This window comes from Acanthopagrus latus, chromosome 19 (genome assembly GCF_904848185.1).
Source record: "Acanthopagrus latus isolate v.2019 chromosome 19, fAcaLat1.1, whole genome shotgun sequence".
In the NCBI taxonomy this organism is placed as follows: domain Eukaryota; kingdom Metazoa; phylum Chordata; class Actinopteri; order Spariformes; family Sparidae; genus Acanthopagrus; species Acanthopagrus latus.
In genome coordinates this window covers 14,850,009-14,870,661 of record NC_051057.1, presented here as the reverse complement: position 1 = coordinate 14,870,661, position 20,653 = coordinate 14,850,009, and the positions used below count along the sequence as shown (strand labels likewise).

The window sequence follows — 20,653 nt, the reverse complement described above, 5'->3', positions numbered from 1 at the left end:
TTTGCAAGTGTACTTTAGCAGAATTTTGAGATTTTCAATCACATGCTAGGCTACTTAGGCTTCTGCATCGCCACATTTCAGAGAAGAAAGTGCGCTTGAGATTAATGACACATGAAATAGTAGACAATGATTAGGGAAAGCTGACCGTTGAAATTTAGATGATAGCATTATTATTATTACTAGTGTTTTGATATTGACCGTGTATATCTACAGATTATCATGTGTGAAAATATCTGTTAGTTTCCACAAAACTTTAAGCTGAAGGGTTAAACACCTTTAGGACAATAACAAGAAAGTACAATGAACTTTACTATGTTTATTGTTTTGTTTTGTTTCAACATGATACACAAAGGATAGGTTTCAGTTTCCAAAATGTCAGTTTGACACTTGAGTTCTTCTTCCAGGTTTGATAACGTGTTTTGCTTGAACAGGACAGGTGTGTGATGAAACTGTCCCTCCCTGCACAGCAGAATGTAATGACAGCAACACATACGGACTTAAAAACAACGCCAAACATGGAACTTTAAAACACATTGACGACCCACAACAGGTATGTAAACATGAACCACGTGACCGAAACATCTTTTCATAATTATGTACAGTCTTTACAGTGTCATCAGTCTCTCGCTGTCCATCGTCAGCTGTTCTACCAGAGCCGGGAGCCTGGCAGCTTCCTCGCCGCGTCCTGCTGTTGCGCCTGCGGGCAGTAGCGGCGCGTGTGAGCCTGATCCCCCGTAGCTCTGCAGATGGGGCAGGTGTAGTTCCAGAGGACGGGGCAGATGACTTTCCCGTCGTCAGATTTCAGCTTGTGTGAGCGGTACACCCGTGCAGACTCCCCGTTCTGCTTGCAGAAGCGGCAGAAGTCTGAAGAAGTCCCGGTGGAGCTGCTGTCCGACAGGCTGCTCTCTGATTCGGTCCCCACATAGTTCTTGCGGTGCTGCCGCCGGGGGGTCTGGATGTGGCTCCGCGCTCCGGCTGCGGCTCCGGCTGCTGCTCTCAGGGGTCCCTCGGTGTCTCCTCTGGGGTCCCCCTCACGCAGATCGCACAGCTTCTCCATGACTCTGCCCAGGTTCATGTAGTCATGCCACATGTCGAAGTATTCCCCGTCGGGCAGGAGGGAGCTCTGGACTCTCTGCATTGTTGCCGTCTTTTGGGGGAGAAATTGCGCACAGTTTGCGCCCGTGTTGGAGCGACCTCACATTTAAAGACGTCTTGAAAGTGCAACAATGTTTGGATCGTAATGGCTGGAGGTGGATCGATGGACAGGTGCTGTCTGGAGAAAACTCGAAATGTGATTGAAAATGTGTTTTCTTTCATCTCAGCAGCCTGGCTGTCGCCTGGCACAGGGGCCAGATAATACAACCAATATATGAATAAATCCTCAACCACTTGTATTTATAAGACCCACAGACGAGTGAAAACAACAAAATGTTGTGTTGCATGTTGACTGTTGTGCGTCGGTGGACAAGTAACATTCCTAAACCTTTTCCAGATAGTTCACCAACTGTGCTTTATGTGCAACTAGGTCAGACGGGGTTTATGCATTATTTGACCCGTTAATCACCTCAGACACACACACACACACACACACACACACACACACACACACACAAAACCCACATTCCAAAGATGAAAATATAATGTGTAATTTCAAGTGCGCAGACATAAATGAGATACTGATAATGAAAAGGTGAGCCTATATCAGTGTAGAGGAAGAGGAGCTCTTATGCAGTCCTGTGTCTTGTTTCAGTGTAAATGTAAATAATATGTATGGTGTGAATTTAAAAAAAAAAAAAAAAAAGATTATGATCATGAATAAACATGAATATGTTAATATTATTATCTTATATCACTGTTATGTTATCCCAATTAAATGTTACAGCATATTGTGTTCCACCTGTGTGAAGACAACACGATGTTTTAGTTGCATTAATTCAGCTTGCATGGCTTTACAGAACGAAAGTAAATCTGGGTTTATGATGACGCTCGACGTGGACTATCTGGCCTCCATCGCAGCCGCTCGTGCCCCCTGAGCGTCTCTCCTGTGTGATGACTGTCTGCTGTCCTGTATGTCGCGTGTGTGCAGCTGCACGCGTCCGACACATGACCGCCGGCGCCGGAGCGTGTCTCCACTCACACAAAGTATCGTTTGGCTCTAAAAGGCTCATAGTTTACGAACACACACACAACTGTAGGTCCGCACTCCCCAAAAAAGAAGCTGCGCGGCTCCAACTGCGTATTATTGTTATTTCACTGCGGCTGTGCCTTCACACGGACAGAGCCACGAGCAGCTGCGTCAGACCTAACATGTGTTGACTGACATGTTTTCCTATGTAACTATTACACGTTTGCAGTAAGCGTGCAGTATGTCAATGTGGATTATGGAACATGTTTGTCTACTTATTTACAAAGGCAGGAGCGGAGCGTCGCGTGGGTGGGGCGGAGTGTCGGTGCGGGGGGCAAAATATCCCGCATGCGCAGTAGTTTACCGGCGACGGCTGTACAAACGGTGGCCTAGCGAACCAGGGGATTACGGAGAGCCCAATTTGACAGGTCAGTTTACAAGAATTACAGACACTTGAGGGTCTGTGTATATCAACGCCGTGTAACCAGAAGCTAATTCAGTTCTTTTTGTCGGCCAAATTTGGAAAATATTTGGCTGTCGCATGAGCTAACGTTAAGGTTGCATTTCAGAGCTAAAGTTAGCCAGCTAGCTAGCTTTCGGCAGTACGTTGTGCTAACAACGGGTTTGACATTTGCTAGCTGGCTAGCTAGCTGACTACGAGTAGCGTCCCCTTAAACCGTGGTTTATGAATTTTAAATTGTTTCGTGCTCCGCTGATTTGTGAACTGAGAGGGGGAAACATCACCCCGGTTCATTAGATAATGATATGTCTCGCTGCTTTTAAATCAAGCAGTGTTAAGACACATAAAGCTAACCAGCTAGCTAGTATCCTTAGATGCCCCCATTTGTTGAACTGTGGTTGCTGAGAGGAATGATGTCCTATTTAGTTATGTAAACTACAGTTGAAGTTTATATATCAGCTTAGCTATATTAGTGAGTGATTGTCTGTTGTTTGACACAAACACAGCTGGTGAAGGATGCCCTGCTTTCGGCTAACTTTGACATGATATGGCTAGAGATACATTCAGCATATGCATTGTTATACAACCAATGGTGAAAATTACGAAAATGCCAACTAGCAGTACAATATTCACTTCCAAATTGGAAATTAATGAACTCTTCAAACCATATCATATTCTGAATACACAAACTATTTCTTCACCTATCAAGGCTACACAATGAGTCAGGGTAAGGACAATGCACGACTCAAGAGCTACAAGAACAAGTCCCTCAACACAGATGAAATGAGAAGAAGGAGGGAAGAGGAAGGCCTACAGCTCCGCAAACAGAAGAAAGATGAACAGGTGAGTTAAGCCTGGTGGATCTAATCTAGCCCTCCTTAGCAGAGGATGAGTTATCAGACAAAGAAATTATCAACCAGATATTAGGAAATAGATATTATTGGCTATTCGTCAGTATATGTAAGATTCTAGCCAATAAATACATTTAATAATTTTAGCAAAATGTCTCTAATTGACTTAACAAGAACAGCTTTTAAAATCTCCGATACAGTAGGTGGCAGTATAGACCTTGAAACTTTGGTTGTGGCCCACCAAAAAACAAAGAAAAGAAGTAGAGCGAGGTAATATTAAATCATGCATCTTTTCTCATTATCTGTGATTTTCTCACCTTCAGGTCTGCACAAATATCAGGTTATGGTCTTTCTAGAATACAAACATGTGAAATTATCCTTCATCTTATTGGTTTCCACCATGATAAATCTGCAGTTACCGTTAGCATATTTGCTGAAAAAGAAAAATCTGCATTGTGCATTCCTAATTTTAGCATCCATTATTTTTGAAGCACTACTCCTACAGGGAAATTAAAGGCATTGTGACCTGTCTCTACAGATCACCATTTAACATAATCAATGTTAAATTTAGGATTTAAACCAGAATCCATACTGTGATCCTAGCTGTGTAAGGTTGATGAGGAAATATGTTTAGAAAGACCAAAAATATTTATTTGAATGATATTCTGTCGCAGCTTTTTAAGAGGAGGAATGTTGCCACAGTGGAGGATGATGGCCTCCCAGAGGACGACGGGATGGCCGATAGCGGCTACCTGGAGTCCCAGGCTAACAACATGGACCCACTCATGGTAAGAAGAGAAAGATCGATCAAACCAGTAAAAAAACAATCCTACCATCTTTCTACGTTCACTGCATGTTTGAAGTCAGAAGTGAAAGCATTTCCTCTGTGTTTTATCATATCTTCATGTCCCTGCTGCGCAGGGTGGGGTCATCTCTGAAGATATGACTCAGATGATCTTCTCCAGTTCTCCTGAGCAGCAGCTAATAGGCACTCAGCGCTTTAGGAAACTCCTTTCTAAAGGTAAGAGTGGCATAAGTGGCTATTAATACTCGTCATAGATACTTTTCACCCCTGTTAATGACCGTGGCACTTGGCTGTGTACCTTTGCACAAGTAGTGAATGACAATTTAATGGCTTCAACAGGGAATATGAATCATTGCTTCATGAGTACATTATATAATCGGTCTAATTTTCAATCTGTATCATTGTTGCAGCAGTAAAATACATATTATTGCTTTAGAACTTTTAATCCCAAAGTGAATATTTTCTATTAATTGATATCAAGTTAATGTTGTCTATTTTTGTCACACTGTCCCCTTTACACACAGAACCCAACCCACCCATCGATGAAGTCATTGCCACTGCAGGGGTGGTGGAGCGCTTTGTTGAGTTTCTTAAGAGGAGAGAAAACTGCACATTGCAGGTACATTTGCTCAGGGTGTCTTTGTTACAGTGCAGGTGTGCACAAGCTGACTAAGCTGGGGAGAGTTGAAGCTGCTTAATATTCTGGCAGGGTTGTTGTTTGTTATGAACTCCTCCTGCACTAACAATGCTTGTCACATACTGTACGCACACGTGTGTGGTGCAGGTAGAGAAAATAAAATGCTTGACAGATTTAAATCAATACTGAGTCATTATTATGTAATAAATGAATATTTTTTTAACTGTTGTTTTAGTTTGAAGCTGCATGGGTGTTGACCAACATTGCATCAGGTACATCCCATCAGACTCGGGTGGTGATCCAGGCTGGAGCTGTGCCCATTTTCATAGAGATGCTTGGCTCAGACTTTGAAGACGTACAGGAACAGGTACCGACGATTCAGATGTGCATTACATCACTTCCCTCTGTTAGAAAAATGTCTCCCTACTAACAGTCACTTGTACCTCTCTTTTTTGTTTCCCCATTTTAACTTTTATCTAAATAACAACATGTGCTTGACCACTTGATTGAAAACATATAGTTCTCTTATTAAACACTGTACATTTTAATGTTGATCATCGACTGACCTGAACTGCTTTGCCCCTCAGGCAGTGTGGGCCTTGGGAAATATAGCAGGAGACAGCACAGAATGCAGAGACTTTGTCATAGACTGCAACATTCTGCCTTCCTTGGTGCAGTAAGTAGCAGCTCAATGTCACACTGTCTTTCCCCTAAATCTTCTTACAACGCTTGAAAATCAAGACTAACTTTGATCCTGTATCCTCCATAACAAAACTCCTTCTGCAGGTTGTTGGCCAAACAGAATCGTCTAACGATGATGAGAAACGCAGTGTGGGCGCTCTCAAACCTGTGCAGAGGAAAGAACCCACCTCCGGACTTCACTAAGGTAATTTGCCAAGATAACCATGTCACTATGGCAACGGCACACTTCTCACTTTGCTAAAGTACAACATATCTCACACTACAAGGTCACAGGCTGTATGAAGTTGCTTATATCTAACCTGGTAAAACAATAACTTTCATCACCAACATGTTCCCTCCTGATGTGCCTATATGTCCCATTTCTTTCCACCCAGGTGTCCCCGTGTCTCAGTGTGCTGTCCTGGCTGCTGTTTGTCAATGACACAGACATTCTGGCTGATGCATGCTGGGCACTCTCCTACCTATCTGATGGCCCCAATGACAAAATCCAGGCTGTTATTGATTCTGGAGTCTGTCGCAGGCTGGTGGAGTTGCTGATGTAAGCCTCTACAGAGACACTGTAAACACATACACAACAAAGATATTTATTGCTGGAGAAGAGCTTTGTACAGTAACAGACTGTACCATGTGCCATTGGGTGTGACAATCCAGATGTGGGTGTGTTGTGAACATACACAGACAGTTACGGAGTTTTGCTAATGGATTACCAGCTGTAACAAACTGCAGAAGTCAAGACATGATACATTACTCTACACAAATAGTCCCTATAGTGTTTCCATATGAAAAAACAACTTGTGAAATCACTGTTACTACTGTCATGGGGGGGGGGCGATCAGGTTGATTGCTCATACCTTACAATCCTTTGTTCCAGGCACACTGATTATAAGGTGGTGTCCCCTGCACTGCGAGCTGTTGGGAACATAGTCACAGGAGATGACCTACAAACACAGGTAATGGCAGCTTGAACACACACAGAGGTTATACTTACCCAGAATGTGAATAGTTATTGACTTTGTGTGTAATTTGCCCGATTGCCCAGGTGATTTTGAACTGTTCAGCACTGCAGTCCCTTCTTCACCTCCTGAGTAGCCCTAAGGAGTCCATCAAGAAGGAAGCCTGCTGGACGATCTCCAACATTACTGCAGGGAACCGAGCACAAATACAGGTGCGTGTGTGGATGTCAACGTTGCGACCCAAAGAATAACCTTCTATCTCATAGAAGTTTGAAAGCATTCCCTCATTTAATCATGTCTTGTTTTCCCTCTCTGTAGATGGTGATAGATGCGGGTCTGCTGCCTCCTCTCATCACGATCCTGCAGGTAGCAGAGTTTCGCACAAGGAAGGAGGCAGCCTGGGCCATCACCAATGCCACCTCGGGGGGCTCTGCAGAGCAAATTAGGTAAGACCACTGTTGCAGCCAGTACGTACAGCCAGTGTGTACAGTACTATATCCAAGGCTTCACATCCATAGAAATGTGGCTTGTTCCTCTTAAATTAAAGGCATTTTATGAAAGAGTTATAGCACAAGGAAGTACATCACTGCTTTGTTACATTTTATTTAGGGCATTGTTTAATAATTTAATCATGGCAGACATGAATACATTTAGCAAAAAATCTCATTTGGACTATAACTATTAATTACACCTGTATGAATCATTTGAAGCTGTAGGGAGACTTTCTTTTAGCTGTTGTAGTTATGAGTAATGTAGTAATGTGGTGTAGTTTTATCTTTTAATGCAGGTGTGGTGTCTTGATAATGCTTTGTATCTACTGTTAATCCAAACACAACTATTTGCCTTGAATGAGTAATAAAAGTTCTGCCCTGTCTCTGATCTGTGTGCGTGCTGCCCCCTGCAGGCACCTGGTGGAACTCGGCTGCATTAAACCTCTGTGCGACCTGCTCACTCTCATGGACTCCAAAATAGTTCAGGTGGCTCTAAATGGCCTAGAGAATATTCTGCGACTGGGAGAACTGGAGGCCAAGAGGGGAGGAGGCATCAACCCTTACTGTGCACTCATTGAAGAAGCCTATGGTAAGTATACACACAGACACTCAATATAAATGATGTAATTACATTTAAGCAACTCTAAATGTACCCACATGATCAAAATATCTGAACACACTCTCAGATCTCTGCTTATTCTTATAAGATAGATGCATCCCTCTCAGCATGTGAAAGATGAGCAATTGTATTTCCCCATTTGTGACGCATTATGTGAGGTTTGGTAAAACGCCCAAACTCGTATTTGTATAATCGGGTTTAGTTTTACAAGTCCAGAGTTCAGTTTTGTGCACTACAGTATGTAATGCAGTTTTCATAAACAACTTAAAGAAACATGGTTTTACAACTAAATGACATTGTTGGCCAGTTTGTTGTTTTTCAGTCACCCTGAAAGACTTATTGGAAACATAAATGTTTAGGTGGAAATTGAGCAAAAATATATAAAATGGTCAATCGTGTCATGTTGGCTTTTATGAAGTCATTTATAGCTCATGTTCAGCAACTAATAATTATTCTTGTTAATTGTCTGACAGTTAGCTCTTCAATTAACTGATTAATCAAGTAATCTCATTTTACTCATGGAAACGATGCATTTCATTTGGTTGCCTGCTGCTGTTACCTGTAGGAGAGCCATAGAGTGTGTTTGATTCCAGAAAATGTGAAATTAGCCATGGCAGGATTACTTGTCCAAAATTGACGGATGGTCAATTTATATAGATTTAAAACATGTGGAAAACCAACAAATCCTCACATATGATAACTTGGATAAGACACTTACTGATAAGTTAACTGTTAATTAGTTACTTTATTGCTGGTAGTTATTCCTTTGTCAGGAAATGAATAATTCCAACACTGCACTCCTTTTCAGGTCTGGACAAGTTGGAGTTCCTGCAGGGCCACGAGAACCAGGAAATCTACCAGAAGGCCTTCGACCTGATCGAGCGCTACTTCAGCACTGAAGACGAGGACCCGTCTCTGGCTCCTGCCGTCGATCTGCAGCAGCAGCAGTTCCTCTTCCAGCAGTGCGAGGCCCCGATGGAAGGCTTCCAGCTATAATGCTAAATCCTCCCTCCCTCCGTGCTCCACCTTCATCCTCACCTCTGCTCATTTCTCTCACTGCCACGATCAAGGGTTACGACGACCCTCGGCTCCCCTCCTCCTTTTTTCCCTTCTCATCGTCAGAGAGGTTGATTTAATCATTATCATGATTATGAAAAATGTAACATTATGGGAGCACATGTGTGTGAGTGCGTCCAACGTGGGTCAAGTTCTGCAGTCTTGTCAGCCAGCTCGTGAAGGTTTCACTCATCATTCTGTCTTGCGCCGATCTCACCTCTGCGCCTGAACCCCTCCTGCCTGCCCAGGGCCCAGCATCTCCTACTAGCAGATTGTCCCTCCAACAACACCCCCGTCTTACTTTTTGGACATCCTCCTCGGCTCATCCCATATAAAAATCACCTCTCCACATTCCCGCAGGATTGGTGACCCCTGTCTCTGATGAAGAGGGAGTTTGTAGGACTGCACTGCTTGCCAGATTCAAGCATTAATGACTCGCAAGACAGACAAATATGGACGTGAGTTTCCCCCCCTCCTGCAAACACGCATAGAGAAGAATGATCTAACCTAAACACTGGACTGACTACGAGACGTTGACCACATGTGTGTGGTCTTTGGACTGAGCTGCCCACAACCAGGGCCATGTGGCCAGTCCCAACCCAAGGACTCACCTGACCTCTTCGAAAGGCACTTAATCGACTCAAAAATGGAGGTTCCTCACTTCCTCTCTCCGGCCATTGGAAAAGTGACCACAGATGGACAAATTAGAAACTTGACTGTGTCGCTGAGGGGTGGAGCTTGTCAGTGACAAACCAGGCTGCTTGCATTCCCTCCTGGATCTCATATCATGCATTCCTCTATCCAGAAATGGGACATTCCACCTGCACAGCTCCATCCTGAAGAGTTTAGACTGCCTGCCGCCTCTGGTGTGATGTGAATAACCCCATGGAACCATGGGAATTGGAGTCTTCCCGCGCACTGAGACAATTGGACAGACTTGGACAAGACAAAAAAGAAACAGACTATTTAACCCTGGAATCTGTCCAGCAGCAGACCAGCGGGAATTTTTATTATCTTACCATAAGTTCATTTCATTTGCAGCACTTTAGTTCAGGACTGACGCCTGCTCTTCGAGAATATACAGTAGTTTTTGCATTAACTATTTAAATGATTCACAGCGTGGCTCTTCCCTCCTCAGGAAGTGAGGCGCAAAGAGATCCGGTCTGAATCCTCAGTCCCCTTCTGGTATGACAAGGATTACAATGTACTTCACTGTTTACTCAAGCAGATTGTGGACTGAAACTGTTAGCACACTAATTACAATCAGTTGATCATGCTGCCTCAGCAAAGCTAGAAGAACTGTATTGTGACAAAGTAAATGAGAAAATTGGCTGTTTAGCTGTGAGCCTTCTAAAACATGACTTTCCAACACATGTTCAGGTAGTATTTTCCAATTTGATCACGCCAAATCATCGACACTTGTGTCAGCTATTGGGTCTAAAGTGGGTCTTTTTTTTAAAAAAGCATAATGTTGTTTTTTAGTTGGGGTTAGCATCTGTCATGTTGCTGATGGTGCCATAATCTTTATTCCACAAAAATCCTTCCAGATCATTTCAACAAAAATCCAGATTAAAACTTGAAAATACTGGTGATCACCTTAGTTAGCAGAACTGAATGTTTGTTTACCAAGTCCTCTTTACATTGCTTACTTTTTGTCGAAATCTCTGCAAGAGATGACCAGCTCTTCATGTTAATTACTGTTTGTTGTACTGAGTTTGTGCAGCTGTCCCCTGTTATGCCATTTGCATAAAAGCTGTTTCATGAACCACAGTGTAAGTGAATCAGTTTCATTGTAGTGACTATACAGGGCAAATCATTTTGGGAAGCATTTTCTTTGATCAAATTGCTGACATACAATTAAAGGAATAGTAGTACGTCTGCATAAGGCAACAATTTATGCAGATTGACTATTTTCTTAATTAATCCTGTGGACTATAAACTGTGAAAATGACTCTAGACTTGTAGTTATGAAACCAGATCAGGACATTAAACCAGACAGGAACTCTCAAGACAGATTACTTTATTGATTTGATGTTTTTTGGTGCTCACTATTTACAAACGTAGATATCACATAAGTCATGAACAAACCAGCCAAATTACAGGAGTATCAGGTCAGTACAGGCTGCGATGCAGATTGTGCCTGATTCAACTTCTTGATGCTCTCTTAAAAGAAGATCATTTAAATCCCTTTAGGGGCCAATAAACAGCACTGTTGCCTCTGAGAGGAAAAAAGGTTACCTAAGGCATTTATGTTGGAGAGTTTGAGAGGTATGTGAAGGTTCACTAGAAGCATTTTATTGATCCCAATGGGAAATAGACATTGTTGCATCTGTTTAACAGATCTCTTAACCCGAAATCATTGTTTCACTGTGTAGTAAAAACAATTTGTTATTTTAAAAAAAAAGAAGAAAATCCTAAAACCTCCATTACAGTACCAGGTTGCATCACACTAAAGTTACCACTCTGCTCTGGCGACCAAACACTACCAACAAAAACATTAAGTGAAACAGGTGTCATTTTATTACCTCAGTACATTGACTGAAAAGATAAAACCTTACACTGGGTGTCAAAATTATTCAAATGATCCGTACTTGCTCTGTGAAGGTCAACCTCCAGGCTGCAACAGGTACTGGTAAGAATGAAACACGCAGATAACTACTGGTCTCTCGGTGTGATGGAAGTGGAGAGAAGTTGTGTTCACATGTAGTAAGAAGGAGGACCGGCAGGCTCAATATTTGGAGGAAAATGACGAAGCTGCTTTGTTTTCCTCCATCACTGAGCCTTCTCCGACAGGGCGACAGCAGCCTCCCTCTCTTTCTCTAGTTCCTCCCTCCATCTTGTCTTCTTCTCCATGTTTTGTTTCGTCAGCGACTCGTGCCTGCCTGCAGCCTGCGACACAATGAGACAAATTACGGGTAAGAGCTGCAAATGTCAGATTCTGCACATGATATTTAGATATAGCAGAGTAGAACAGAAGGGTTAACTTTTAAGGCAAAGCAACAAGCAAAAATAAAGAGACTCTTTCACATTGTTGTGAACCATTCAACAGAAACTGGAGAATGCATGCAAACAGAGAGCTGTCAACTACTGTCACTCACCCGTTTGCCCATGATGACCATCACCATACAGGCCCCTATTGTGGCGGCCATCATCATATAGCAGATTTTCACTCTGACTTTATTTCTGGCAGCATCAATCATCTCAAACCTGAGACAAAAGTGTGTACAAACAGAGAAAGGTCAGTGTAGCCGGATACACAAATGGTATTTTGACACATTTGTTAGTGACATGGAGATCAATGTTGACAGCAGTAACATAATTCCAACATCTCTTTGCCTTGCTTCAAGAGGTGGGAGGTCTGCAGTTTGTATGCGTGACTGCTAAGTCTTTTATCACGGCAACAGATCAGATATGATCTCTACCCTGATTTCAATTATGTCCAGCCACAAACAGAACTGCAGCCGTCTTGGAACATCAGCTTCCCGCAGCAGCACCACCACCACCACTCATCCAATTAGTTTGCTCTGTTCTTGTGATGTATCTTAACTAGATCACCCAAAGAGCCAATCAGACATGAGTGTGCTAGGAGGTCTGGTATAAACAGGAACATGATACTTACGAGATGATCTCTGGTATCTGGTCCGCTGTCTTAAAGCGTCCCGCCCAAATCAGTGTCCTCCTGTCCATCCCTGAGGGTCTGTAGCCTGGGACTCGGAAACCGGCACGAGTTGCTGTGTGAAAGAACAAACAAACAGAGGCTTAAGTCCACAAATCCACATCTTAAACTGAAAAAGAGGGAACGCGGTGAAGTTCACTTTCACAAGCCCCAGTCATCAGCTCCATCACCCCAGAGACAGTGATTTCCTGTGTCCCTCCTCCCTCTGGGACTAAAGAAAACTTTCACACACTCGGCTACAGCAATTATAAGTGTGATGTCCAAAATCCTCTGCCAATCAACACAGGGATGCTTTATCTCTGACTTGGCAAAGGAGCTCTCTAACCCCTCAAATTATATGTTGATGGGGCATTAGTACATCTTGTCCTAGAAAAGATCAAGAATATCAGCAGTCCTTAAATGTTTGAAGTCTGGATTAGAAGTGAAAAAGAACGCCAAAAGAAACGAAAATCTGGCTGTTTATGATCCAAAACTGTACCTTGTGCCGGGGCTGTAGTCAGAGGGGGCTCTGCTTTGACCTCCTGTGGTTTATTGCACATCCCTCTGTGGCTCCATGTTTCAGTGACCTGCGTGCACCTCTGACCTGTTAAAATATGGTGATAAAGGCAAAAAACCTGAGTGTACTTCACATGGAAGGAATGCCATATTGGTTATCCTGCTCAGTATTTTGCCAATTTATCATTTCAAAATTGAGATTAGAGATTTCTAAAGCCATATAGAACTTTTTTTTTGTCCAAACCAGTGAGGTTCAATTTGAGATCACATTAAGCAGAGGAGCTCAATTTTAAATGCAGAGGCTATCTAAGTAATCACAACATGCCTCATGCAAGTACAATCATAAGAGAAGAAAGGCTGAGCCACTGTGCTGTCCACTGTCATGATAAAAAGTAGGCGTGCCAGGTAAACAAATGCCCAGAAATAACGCGTGATAAAAAGCTAAAATGGTTTACAAGGTCAAAGTATCTTGGTGGGGCTTTTTTAATGGGATGATTTAACCTGAACACAAATTACACATTTCACAATACAGGAATAGATATCATCTTAACCTGCGTTACCTGTCCAGTCACGCACCTTTCACAGCCACGAACTAGCCAGAATTAAGTAAAACAATAACTACAACAATACAAATATATAGCCTATGTTAGCAGTATGTGAGATTGTAATAAGTGTCACTAGCTGCTAATTTAACAATTAAGTTATAAACAGAGAGGGTGCTGGTCCGTTTTAAATCTAAGGAAACACGGAAATTCGAGAAATTGACAAATACGAACCGATAAAGTTGCCGATGGAAAGGCGAGATCTGACGAAATTCATGTTTTCTGTCAAAGTAAATAAGGTACAGCGTGTCTCTCAGGCCATTAAAGTGCGTCGCCACACTTCCAGCCCTGTGTCAGCTGTTGAAAGTCAACTAGCTAAGCCTTCGGCAACTGCCCCAACAGGACCCCGTCATATAAGAATCAGAGTCTGTGCCGTATGCCTGATCAAAAATAAGACTGGTCCTTTCCTAAAATCAGTTTCCCATTTGCCTGGAGTCATATCTTACGTCTAGTTATGTTTATGTTATGATGAGCTGAAACAAAATTGCTGTTTGGGGTTAAGTGTAGGTGAAAGTTGACGGGAAACAAATATCGATGACACAACAGCAAAAAACGAACAACACGTTATGTAACTGTTCTGTATTTAATTAGTTAGGTAGTGCGTTTATTTAAATGTAGGCATTGACTTTGAAGGTATTTCGAGATACTAATATGTGGAACGGAAATGCCAAATAAAACACCAGGTGATTATAAATTCAGCTTGACCGCGGCGGGTTTGTTTTTATTCAGGCACTCTGTCGACCAGTCAACTCGCGTCGCATCTGGAGAGGACCCAGCAGTCCACTATGGCGGCGCCCGATGGAACTTTAAACTGTGAGGACTTTTCAATGTTTCAGGTAAATCTAAAGGAGGATTAATCGACACGTACTAACTTGCCACTGGATCGCAGCCGTTCGAATTACCACCGTTTGGTAGTTCGCACGCCATGTTGTTTATTTTGTGAGTGAGCCGGTGAATGAGTGACCCTCCTGATCACTGGTGCTCACACTGTTCTGTGCAGGAGTTCAAGGAGCAGCTTCAGCAGGAATGTCAACGGTGTATGCGCTGTATATGGTTTAAAAGTGACTGTCACGGTTCTCCAGACGAACATCCTATAACAGTTGGCCAGCATTTGATATCTAACCTGTTGAGGGGGCACAGATGTCTTTTGACAGTCATCCAGATGTCTCAAACTTGCTTTCATTCCAGCTGAACACCCCTTTATGATGGGTCGTCACAAGCGAGAGAGCCCTGGAAGCACTGTGTACTTGTAACATGTACAATAATAATTAGATAATGTTACAAACTCAGACATGTTTATATGTTCTATAATTGAATAAACAAGCTGATCTCAGAGGAAGCTCCCAGAACACTGTTTGAAGCCAGAAAGGTGGCAGGGTCCACCAATATAAACAACATGAAACTGTATGAAATGGTGTTGTGCTTTCAAGGGTCATTTTGTTTATTCAGCTTTTTAGTCATCGGTCTCTATTCTGATGTACAACAGCACAACATATGTTTGCCATTGCTTTGGTGGTTTTAGTTTAACCAGAGCTGCTGGCTGTCACTTTCCCCTACTGTGCATTTCTCAGGAGGTACTGAAGGTGATGCGCACCATAGATGACCGCATCGTCCACGCCCTGAACACCACCGTGCCCACAGTCTCCTTCTCGGGCAAAGTGGATGCCACACAAACATGCAAGCAACTCTATGAATCTGTGAGTGCGACTGCCATGACCAAAACACATTGTATCTGAGTCTTTCCTCCTCACCCTTCCATACCACACCGTTACAGTTTCTCTCATGTGCTCCAACAGCTGATGGAGGCCCACCTGAGCCGAGACAAAGCCATCAAGTCCTGTATAGCCCAGACATCTCAGGTGGTGGGACAGCTGCGTGAAGAGAGAGCAAAGGACAGCGAAAACCTGGTGCTCATCAAGCAGCTCAGAAAGGAGCAGACCAAAGTAAGTGCTCTTTTGAACAGCAGAGGGCTCCAAGCACCACCAAAACTGTAAGATGTGAGCCAGACAGCTCTCATTTGGAGAGGATTGGGCTCATTTCACCCTAATCACAAAGGTGTTTTCTCACTTGGTTGTAGTTTCATGTCTCCAAGTTCTTTGGTATCTACCGCTGCACCTCTTCTGCCATATCTGCTCACAGCATTGGTAACAGAAATGGTGTCCCAGTCATCCAAGACAAGCCACCAAACTCACTGTGGACAGATTTTACAGGGAACCAGAACATTGTTGCCTGAAAGACACACTCCATGATACTTTTTTTTTTTTTAAAGGGACATTAGAGATATTAAATTATTTTTACACATCACTGGGAGTTCTGCTCACCCTGTGAATACAGTCACAGTGACGTAATCAGCGTTATCTGTGGTCAGGCGTAAAGACAGAAGGCTGTGTGAGGGTGTGGAGTTAGAACGAATTGGGTATATTTGATGAAGTTGGTATTCCAATGAAATATGTTATCAAGCTGCTTCCTGGGAAATGTAGGTGTGGTTTTTATGTATCTTTTTGTTTTTGGAGTTTGCCCCATCCTTGTGAGTCAATACTGAATCACTATAGCAACCCTTTTAATTTAATTAATCCTCACACTGATCACCACACGCCAAATTACTATATGTTGTCCTACATTGTACTGGTGTGGTGACATTCTCATAACAATTTAGGTAAACTGAACTTTTCAGTGAGGTTAATAAGCATTTTTGTAGTAAACAGAAATGATTATTTTTATATATCTCATCTCATTTTCTTTCTTCCTCGTCTCCAGTTAAAGCTGATGCAATCTGAGCTGAATGTTGAAGAAGTTGTCAATGATAGAAGTCTGAAGGTATGCTCGTTTGCCCATCAAGTCCTATAATCACACATACACGATCGTTTGTCATATGATATGAATGCTGTTTGTCCTTTCTTTTCTTCAGATCTTCAATGAAAGGTGCAGAATACACTACTTGCCTCCAAAGTGAAGCTCCGTCTGTGGAGAGGCGCTGCGTCACTTGAGGTTTGAATCCAGGCTGGAGCTGAAACTGTGACCTGCTGCTGAGTCCTGACTGCAGGCGGTTCTCCCTCCGGACCACTGTGACCTCCTGTCCAACACACTTGTATTCCATTGTGATCCTTGTTTCGCGTTACCACAGCTGTAAAACAATCATCCGTGTGCTTCTTTCATGGGCAACATTGTACAAAACGTTTTTTTAAAAAGACAATGAAATGTTTTCACTCTGCTCTGTGTTTTCACTGTTGTCTATGATACAAATCATTTGTGAGACTTTTTAGGAAGTCAGTTCTTCCAACATACGATGAGGTTTTTGCAGTTTAATCCACTGTGTGCGACATTCTTCAGTAGATTCAATGCAAACATTCAGGGATGACAGTTTTTGTGAGGACTGAAATAACGAAACTGTCAGGTGGGTTGGCATAAAATCATGAAGTGACACTGAGGCTTCCAAGATGAAGATCCAGAAGAGCTTCTGACTTTTCCTCTTGACACCAACAATAGGACTGTCTGTGGGGTGAAATACCTTTATAACTAATTCAGTGGATTGCATGTAATGACATTTGTTACACATGCCCCACTAAGGACAGTTTGAATATCTTGACCCTTAGCAGGTCCACATGTCTATCTGCCAAATGCATGATAAAACTAGTAACATTCCCATCAGCTCAGTCTGAGTTTATTGATAACTAGCACATGTAAGTATGCCATCATGCTTAACTATTAAACTGTCCAGGGTAAACATTAATTAATTAAATAATTTCAGCATGTTATCATACAGAGGTTACCATTAGGTCAAAGCCTGACTGCCTTAGTGCAGCCTAGATTGCTGATACCATAGTTGGACTCTATTAAAAGGCCTTCAGAGCACAATATTTGATCAGTATTTAACCACAAACCATAGCATCTATGGCCTAAGCTATTTTGCCATGCCTGCCCACAGATGGACCTTTCTGATACATAAAATAGAACATCAAATACACACAACAATAAAGACACAAACTTAACAAAGAAGACTCATATTAAGAACACAGAATTCATAACTCAGTAAGAAAACACAGACCAATACACCCATAATTAATCATAATACAGTGAACCACTATAAAGAACAAGCTCCAGATCATCAACCATCAGGCTGAGGTTAAAATGATCCCAATCAGGATCCAGTTTGGGTTCTGCTGGTGGGGAACAAAATGGTGAAGGAAGATGTTTAACTCACCTCAACTGCTTCACATGGAGCCGGAAGCCTGCCCGGGGTCTCAGTTATCAGGGATCTCTGAACTACTCAGTATTATGTATAAATTTACATGTAGTAAAGTATTTCTACAAGTAAAGTAATTGTCATGAATGAGTACTCACTAGTTTGTGCGACACAGCAGCTGGTTCACATATAATCAGGGATAACAACTTATGAAGAAACTGATGAGTATGTCGGTTCACAGTACTCATCATCAGCCTACATAAGGATTCATTATTATAGCACCTCCCAGTCTGTTCTTTAGGAACTAATAGCAACTAGTAAAGCATTACTAATGATTGTAATGTTTCTAAAGCAACTCTGTACAGTTGTTTTAGTCACCGGGGGGAAATAAGTTAATATTTATTGTTGGTGTTTTTTCAGCAACCTCTTCTTTTTGTTTCAGCTTCAGCTACTGTCATATCTCAGGGTGTAACAGTCACAGCAGATGGAGAAAGGAATTTTATCCCAGTTGGGAGTCGAAGACAAAGTTGCCAGAAATTCAACGAACATTTTTACGGAGTGACAAATTGCAGTGTGGTGTAATACAAGAGGGTTAAAAACTACGGAAGTCCTAAAAAGCCATGCATTCATATATATTATTTCCTCCGCTTTCCTGTGATAACGGGATAATTTTTTCTAGATCTCGAGATAACTAAACTTTGTTTTCCCATAATAAGAAGTTAATTTCATTTGTTTTCCCATATAACGGGATAATTATCTCGAGATCTCAAGAGAGCAAAACTTTGTTTTCCCGTGATAAAAAGTTAAATTTCATTTGTTTTTCTGAGATAATTATCTCGAGATCTCAAGATAACGAACATTTGTTTTCCCATGATAACAAGTTAATTTTATTTGTTTTCCAAGATAATGGGATAATTATCTTGAGATCTTGAGATAACAAAAGATGATTTAACAGTGATGTCATCAGGGTTGTCTGTGGTCAGGCAGTGGGTATTTGGGAGATAGTGTGGGTTCTAATGATCTAATGTTATCAAGAACTTTCTGGCATTTTCTTTTAGATTTCACCATAGTTGGAACTACAGCTCAGAATATTCTTTTTTTTCCCTTGCAAGTCCCTTATAAACTTAGACTGCATGACTGGAGGTCTTAGTTTGAATTTCTTCTCCAAAACTACACAGAGCCCCTTTAAGAATCACAATCAGACGTGTTAATGCATCCATCCTTTATTTCTTTAGATGGCAGTGCAGTCAGTTTGCTCCTTCCAAACAGCAGAAGTCTTGATACTTATGTTTTAATACATTCCAGATGTAAAATGATGTATTGTAAAGCAACATAAGGAAGAATCATTTGAGAGCATCTTATTGAGAGACTGCAGCCTGTAAGTATTTAATTGCTGATAGGTTCGAGGGGGTGGTCTTGGGTTTTGTCCTCCTGGACACCTTTCAGCTCAAGATGTCCTCCGTCACAGGGAAGTGCTTGGTAGACCTGAACATGAATGTAGCTGCGCTCTCCAACACGAACCTGCAGGAAAAAGAGAAGTGAATTGGATCTTTTAGTCAATATTTTTCTCTTGATCTCATGTTATTGAGCAGTGAGGAGCAGTGGATGTAACACTTCATTCACTTCATGTATCTGAGACATTCTTACTTCTCTTTCAAATAAATATCACAAGAACAAACCTGGAAGAGGTAGTTTGTTCCTTTCACAGGCTGATTCCTGGATAAAACTGCTCTGTATTCCTGGTAGATCTTGTTGGTCTTTCCCTGCACGAGGCTCCTCACCTGTGTATGAAAGAAATAAAATGTGATGTAAATCCAGACTGAAGATCAAACCACAGAGTTTTATGTAGAGATTGTAAAGAGTGAAGACAGAGTGAAGCTCACCTGATCGCAAATCCACTGAGTTTCCTTATCAGTGTACATTGTATGACTCCATCCTCCGTGTTTTATATCTGCCATTGTCTCAAGTTCTGTTGGGTTTAACAGAGCAGTCAACTTTCTGCTTTTATGTCTCAACTGTTTCAACTGTGTGTCAGATACACATGTATTTATACAGAGTAGCCACACCTGCATACATCTGAAGGGTGGCCCCACTGCATGTTGGGTGGAGCTACGTGTAACCACAATCATGACGTGATGGTTCATTTTGTTCCTCTGAATATGTAATTGTTTCAGGCTTTTCTCAAAATACATGTATTGAATCATATCAATTCGATTTTGATCACTTTCATTTCATCATCCTGACCTAAAATATAAAGATTAATATTTAAGCGTTTAATTTAAGTGTCGTGACCTGCTCAACTATTTCCCAATATTCCCTGAGAAATTAATTTGAAAAACACCACACAACTCTCACAATGTTTAAGGAAGTGAGAAAAAATTTGTACAGTTGTTTAAGTCACCAGTGGGGAACTAAGTCAATACTAATTGTTGGTATTCTCAATTTTCAGCAACCGCTTCTTTTTGTTTCAACTTCAGCTACTGTCATTTCTCAGGGTGACTTTCAACAGTCACAGCAGATGGAGAAAGGAATTTTATCCCAGTTGGGAGGTGAAGACAAAGCTTTCACAATGACAGAAATTCAACCAACATTTTTGCTGAGTGAGGAAGTGCAGTGTGGTGTAATGCAAGACGGTTAAAAACCGTGTCGTGACCTGCTCAACTGTTTATCAGTATTGCCTGAGAAATTAATTTAAAAACACCCTATCTCACAATGTTAAAGGAAGTGAGAACACATCTGTACAGCAGTTTTTGTGTAATCCTGCTGACAAACCAACAAATGATTTAAGGAACCAGGACATGGCTGTCCGATGGACACATTTTTAAAGGGGCACTCCACCAGTTTTATATATTAGATTCAGTTTACTAATCACTGGTAGTACTCACCAATATGTGAAGACAGATGATGTAACAGTGATGTCATCAGGGCTTTCTGCGGTCAGGCAGTGGGTATTTGGGAGATAGTGTGGGTTCTAATGAAACATGTTATCAAGAACTTT

The 20,653-nt window shown here is 41.9% G+C and overlaps 5 protein-coding genes across 5 annotated transcripts; 2 read left to right on the top strand and 3 right to left on the bottom strand.

Moving 5' to 3' along the window:
* Nucleotides 1–301: 301 nt before the first annotated feature.
* Nucleotides 302–2,404, bottom strand: nanos2 (nanos homolog 2). The gene has a single exon (XM_037078873.1). It carries the CDS (start codon nucleotides 1,136–1,138, stop codon nucleotides 647–649), a length of 492 nt encoding a protein of 163 aa, XP_036934768.1. The 5' UTR covers nucleotides 1,139–2,404; the 3' UTR covers nucleotides 302–646.
* Nucleotides 2,405–2,412: 8 nt separating this feature from the next.
* Nucleotides 2,413–10,469, top strand: kpna1 (karyopherin alpha 1 (importin alpha 5)). The gene is made up of 14 exons (XM_037078872.1): nucleotides 2,413–2,553; nucleotides 3,295–3,428; nucleotides 4,111–4,224; nucleotides 4,358–4,457; nucleotides 4,766–4,860; nucleotides 5,114–5,245; nucleotides 5,466–5,554; nucleotides 5,665–5,764; nucleotides 5,955–6,118; nucleotides 6,452–6,530; nucleotides 6,620–6,745; nucleotides 6,852–6,979; nucleotides 7,438–7,613; nucleotides 8,452–10,469. Exons 2-14 carry the CDS (start codon nucleotides 3,303–3,305, stop codon nucleotides 8,637–8,639), a joined length of 1,617 nt encoding a protein of 538 aa, XP_036934767.1. The 5' UTR covers nucleotides 2,413–2,553; nucleotides 3,295–3,302; the 3' UTR covers nucleotides 8,640–10,469.
* Nucleotides 10,470–10,702: 233 nt separating this feature from the next.
* fam162a (family with sequence similarity 162 member A) lies at nucleotides 10,703–13,814 on the bottom strand. Its single transcript, XM_037078874.1, has 5 exons — nucleotides 13,647–13,814; nucleotides 12,854–12,958; nucleotides 12,319–12,430; nucleotides 11,798–11,906; nucleotides 10,703–11,588 (listed from the first exon to the last, which is right to left on the bottom strand). Exons 1-5 carry the CDS (start codon nucleotides 13,687–13,689, stop codon nucleotides 11,472–11,474), a joined length of 486 nt encoding a protein of 161 aa, XP_036934769.1. The 5' UTR covers nucleotides 13,690–13,814; the 3' UTR covers nucleotides 10,703–11,471.
* Nucleotides 13,815–14,201: 387 nt separating this feature from the next.
* Nucleotides 14,202–16,683, top strand: ccdc58 (coiled-coil domain containing 58). The gene is made up of 5 exons (XM_037078875.1): nucleotides 14,202–14,308; nucleotides 15,044–15,169; nucleotides 15,269–15,415; nucleotides 16,230–16,289; nucleotides 16,381–16,683. Exons 1-5 carry the CDS (start codon nucleotides 14,258–14,260, stop codon nucleotides 16,423–16,425), a joined length of 429 nt encoding a protein of 142 aa, XP_036934770.1. The 5' UTR covers nucleotides 14,202–14,257; the 3' UTR covers nucleotides 16,426–16,683.
* A 2,179-nt stretch (nucleotides 16,684–18,862) lies between these two features.
* LOC119009157 (leukocyte cysteine proteinase inhibitor 1-like) lies at nucleotides 18,863–19,696 on the bottom strand. The gene is made up of 3 exons (XM_037080191.1): nucleotides 19,539–19,696; nucleotides 19,335–19,436; nucleotides 18,863–19,176 (listed from the first exon to the last, which is right to left on the bottom strand). Exons 1-3 carry the CDS (start codon nucleotides 19,611–19,613, stop codon nucleotides 19,042–19,044), a joined length of 312 nt encoding a protein of 103 aa, XP_036936086.1. The 5' UTR covers nucleotides 19,614–19,696; the 3' UTR covers nucleotides 18,863–19,041.
* Nucleotides 19,697–20,653: the final 957 nt, after the last annotated feature.

Coding starts and splice junctions, on each gene's coding strand:
- nanos2 (XM_037078873.1), bottom strand. CDS start 1,138: ATGCAGAGAGTCCAGAGCTCCCTCCTGCCCGACGGGGAATACTTCGAC.
- kpna1 (XM_037078872.1), top strand. CDS start 3,303: ATGAGTCAGGGTAAGGACAATGCACGACTCAAGAGCTACAAGAACAAG. Junction 6,531..6,619: donor GAGATGACCTACAAACACAG/GTAATGGCAGCT, acceptor CCGATTGCCCAG/GTGATTTTGAACTGTTCAGC. Junction 6,746..6,851: donor GGAACCGAGCACAAATACAG/GTGCGTGTGTGG, acceptor CCCTCTCTGTAG/ATGGTGATAGATGCGGGTCT.
- fam162a (XM_037078874.1), bottom strand. CDS start 13,689: ATGAATTTCGTCAGATCTCGCCTTTCCATCGGCAACTTTATCG. Junction 12,431..12,853: donor GACTACAGCCCCGGCACAAG/GTACAGTTTTGG, acceptor TCTTTCACACAG/CAACTCGTGCCGGTTTCCGA. Junction 11,907..12,318: donor CAGATACCAGAGATCATCTC/GTAAGTATCATG, acceptor CTTTTGTCTCAG/GTTTGAGATGATTGATGCTG.
- ccdc58 (XM_037078875.1), top strand. CDS start 14,258: ATGGCGGCGCCCGATGGAACTTTAAACTGTGAGGACTTTTCAATGTTT. Junction 14,309..15,043: donor AGGACTTTTCAATGTTTCAG/GTAAATCTAAAG, acceptor TGCATTTCTCAG/GAGGTACTGAAGGTGATGCG. Junction 15,416..16,229: donor TCAGAAAGGAGCAGACCAAA/GTAAGTGCTCTT, acceptor CCTCGTCTCCAG/TTAAAGCTGATGCAATCTGA.
- LOC119009157 (XM_037080191.1), bottom strand. CDS start 19,613: ATGGCAGATATAAAACACGGAGGATGGAGTCATACAATGTACACTGAT. Junction 19,437..19,538: donor CTCAGTGGATTTGCGATCAG/GTGAGCTTCACT, acceptor TTTCATACACAG/GTGAGGAGCCTCGTGCAGGG. Junction 19,177..19,334: donor GAACAAACTACCTCTTCCAG/GTTTGTTCTTGT, acceptor TTTTTCCTGCAG/GTTCGTGTTGGAGAGCGCAG.